Raw genomic sequence first — 3,636 nt, forward strand, 5'->3', positions numbered from 1 at the left:
CAGCCTGTGGCCCTCGGCCTGGCCCCTCGGGCTGGCCCCGCAGCCTTGCCATGGTCCAGCTGTGCTGCCTGCCTCCTTCTTGACGAGCTGGTCCTTTCTGAGCAAGCCTCAGTGCGTGTGGCTGACCATGTGATGGTCCGCAGACACCGGAGTGCCCCACTCTGGGAACCCCAGACCCCATCTTCAGAGGCCATGCTCCCAGCCCCACGGATCACTGCACGTTGCTCTGTGCCAATTGTTGCAGGCCGTGGACAGCAAGGAGGGGCCCTGACCTCAAGCCAGAGCAGGGACGGGCCTGCCTGCAGGGACACCCCACAGGCCGAGAGAGCGTCGCTGCGCATCTGTTCTGTGGGACAGAGCCAGGGCTCGTGGGGTGAAGGGAGGACAAATCCCTGAGGGCTACCTGGAGGAGTCTACACGTTCTGAGTGCCTGATGTGATGGCAGTGGGCACCGTTCCTCCAACCTGGACCTGTGCCTGGCTCTTGGCCCTCTCCTTAGCAGAGGGAAGTGTGTTTTTGTTGTCACCCCACGCACAGCAGACACCAGTCCTCTGGGGGAGGGGCCGGGCTGGGCTGCTTCCCTGGGTTCCAAGGCTGGGCCTCGGTCCACAGGCCCATCAATAGCGCCTGTCGGTCTGGCTGTCCTGGGCCATTTGGAGTCTCCCCAGGGAGGGAGTACTGGGGGCTCCGAGCCCCCACGCCCTCAGGGCCCTCTGATTGCTGGCTGAGGACAATTGTTGCCTTGGCTGGATTGTTACATGTGGGACCGTCATCCCTGAAAAGGCCGTAGCCGCCCGGGCTGCCTGAAAGCAGGGCAGATCTGCGGTGAGGATGGAGGGCCCTCGTGGACCAGCCTGCTAGCCCCACCTGGGAGTCGCCGCAGAGCTGTGGAATCCCGCGCCCTTAAAACTTCCAGAGGGGCCTCTTGCGTCACAAAGTGGCCCGAGAGGGTTCTGTCTTTATTTGGGTGAAGCACAGAAGAGGATGCTGCAGACATGTTTAATCCACACGTATTGGATTCTCCAGCTGTGATTTTCGACAATGGCTCTGGGCTCTGCAAAGCGGGCCTCTCTGGAGAGATTGGGCCCCGTCACGTCATCAGCTCTGTCGTGGGGCACCCCAAGTTCAAGATGCCCTCGGCGGGAGCCAATCACAAAAAGTACTTTGTGGGGGAAGAAGCTCTGCACAAGCACGAGGTCCTACACCTGCGCTACCCCATCGAGCGGGGCCTGGTCACCAGCTGGGAAGACATGGAGAGACTCTGCAAGCACCTGTTCGAGTGGGAGCTGGGGGTGAAGGCCAGCAACCGGCCCGTGCTCATGACCGAGCCCTCCCTGAACCCCAGGGAGGCCCGGGAGAAGATGGCCGAGATGATGTTCGAGAACTTCAATGTGCCCGCCTTCTACCTGTCGGACCAGGCCGTGCTGGCCCTCTACGCCTCAGCCTGCGTCACGGGCCTGGTGGTGGACAGCGGGGATGGGGTCACTTGCACCGTCCCCATCTTCGAAGGGTACTCCCTGCCCCATGCAGTCACCAAGCTCTATGTGGCGGGGAGGGACATCACAGAGCACCTCACGCGGCTGCTGCTGGCTAGCGGGCGGTCCTTCCCGTGCGTGCTGGACAAGGCCCTGGTGGACGACATCAAGGAGAAGCTGTGCTATGTGGCCCTGGAGCCAGAGAAGGAGCTCTCCCGGAGGCCGGAGGAGGTCCTGAGAGAGTACAAGCTGCCGGACGGGAACATCATCTGCATCGGGGACCAGCTGCACCAGGCACCCGAGGCCCTGTTCGCACCCGACCAGCTGGGCATCCAAAACCCGGGCCTCTCAAAAATGGTGTCCTGCAGCATCACCAAGTGTGATGTGGACATCCAGAAGACCCTTTATGGGGAGATTGTGCTGTCCGGGGGCACCACTCTGTTCCAAGGCCTCGACGACCGTCTTCTGAGGGAGTTGGAGCAACTGGCTTCCAAAGGGACCCCCATCAAGATCACGGCTCCCCCTGACAGGTGGTTCTCCACGTGGATTGGTGCCTCCATCGTGACCTCCCTGAGCAGCTTCAAGCAGATGTGGGTTACCTCCGCAGATTTCAAGGAGTTTGGGACATCCGTGGTTCAGAGAAGGTGCTTCTGAGGGGCTGTGGGCAAGGGGTGGGTGTGGGCAGTGAGCTCGCCCCTCAGCATCAGCAGGGTGTTCAATAAAAGACGAGCCAGCGTGCAGCCTCTGGTCATGTAGGGCTGTTTATTCTACGTGGCACCAGAGTCATTTCCGACCCCGGTGGTGAATCCCGTTTAAGTGGCTGCCCCCACCCCCCTTGTCCCGAGAAAGCCCTGGGTTAGGGGTTGAGGCTGTGTCTGTCTGCAGTTTGTCCCAAAGGCAGGGGCCCGAGCTTGATCCCACAGGGCCCTGGGCTCTCCATTTTAGATGTGCGTCCTAGATGGTCTGGGACAGTCAGCCCTGGTCGGGGACAGGAACCAACAGGAATGCTGCTCTGTTCTGGGGGCCAACAGAGCCAGCTGGTGGGTCCTCGATACAGTAGGGCTTTCGCAGTTTTTATGAGGCCATCAGCTGAAGCAGGATGGAGCCCACATCCTGGGCAGATGGGGTTGGGCAGGAGCGGAAACTGTCATTGGTTTAGGACCCTCCATCAGGGTCCCTGCTCTGAGGGTCACGTGAGCATCAAACACCAGGATTATTGTGATGTTTCTGCTTGTTTTTACTGCCAAAGATGTTGATAGCGTTGTTTGGGAGTGAAATTCTAGAGACAAAGTTAACAGCCATCAATAAAGTAACGGTTGAATAAATGATGCATAAAGGGAATTTTTCCACATTGATTTGGTGGAATTCTCCCAAAATAATATGGGGAGAGAAACAAATGACAGAGAAGTCTATAAAAGGATCTCCCCTTTGTTTCTGGTAAAGAAAACAATGGCGCTTTCCCACGCATATCTCTGCACATTTCGTGTAAGTGAACATGTGGGTTTTTTGTAGGATTATAAGCACATGGAAAAGAACAGAAGGATAGACACCGCAGGTTGGTGGAGGCAGGAGGGAACGGGAAGGGAGGCGGCAGGGGGTAGTTTAACGACGGGACTACACCCATCTATCTACACGTGTGTGTGTTCCTCTCCTTCTGTGGATGTCCTATTTGACGTGAGCACACAGTGTCCCTCAGACAGCAGGGAGTCGGGGCCTTTGTTGAGTCCGTGGGACCGATCTCTGCCTTTCAGTCGGTGGGTTTGGATGTTTTACATGTAAAGCAATGTGTTCCATCTTGACTCCGCCACCGTGTTATTTTGTCTCCTGTTCCCTTTCTCTCCCCTTGAACGTTCCTTGGAACTCCATCTTGACTTATTAATGAGGATTTTCAGCAGATTGTATTGTGTTGATTTCTTGGCAACTGCCGCAGGGGAGCATCACAATCTACCAGTCATGACGTTTTCCCATGTGGCGTGCAATGCAGAAAACTTACTTCTGTTTAGGTCCCTGTAGCCTCCCAAATTTTAAAATAGAATTGTCCTGTTGCTCCTACACACGTTTGAAAACAACCTCAGACGGTATTACGATTTTCCCTTCTGCCATCAAATGATTTAAGAAACTCGTTAGAATAGGTTATCTGTATTTTTACCCAACCTGATGT

At 56.5% G+C, this 3,636-nt stretch overlaps 1 protein-coding gene across 1 annotated transcript; it reads left to right on the forward strand.

Moving 5' to 3' along the window:
• The first annotated feature begins 822 nt into the window (after positions 1 to 822).
• On the forward strand, positions 823 to 2,218 carry ACTRT2 (actin related protein T2). The gene has a single exon (XM_021683369.1). The coding sequence runs from the start codon at positions 996 to 998 to the stop codon at positions 2,127 to 2,129; it is 1,134 nt and encodes a 377-aa protein (XP_021539044.1). The 5' UTR covers positions 823 to 995; the 3' UTR covers positions 2,130 to 2,218.
• The last annotated feature ends 1,418 nt before the right edge of the window (positions 2,219 to 3,636 follow it).

This window comes from Neomonachus schauinslandi, chromosome 4 (assembly GCF_002201575.2).
Source record: "Neomonachus schauinslandi chromosome 4, ASM220157v2, whole genome shotgun sequence".
Classification (NCBI taxonomy): domain Eukaryota; kingdom Metazoa; phylum Chordata; class Mammalia; order Carnivora; family Phocidae; genus Neomonachus; species Neomonachus schauinslandi.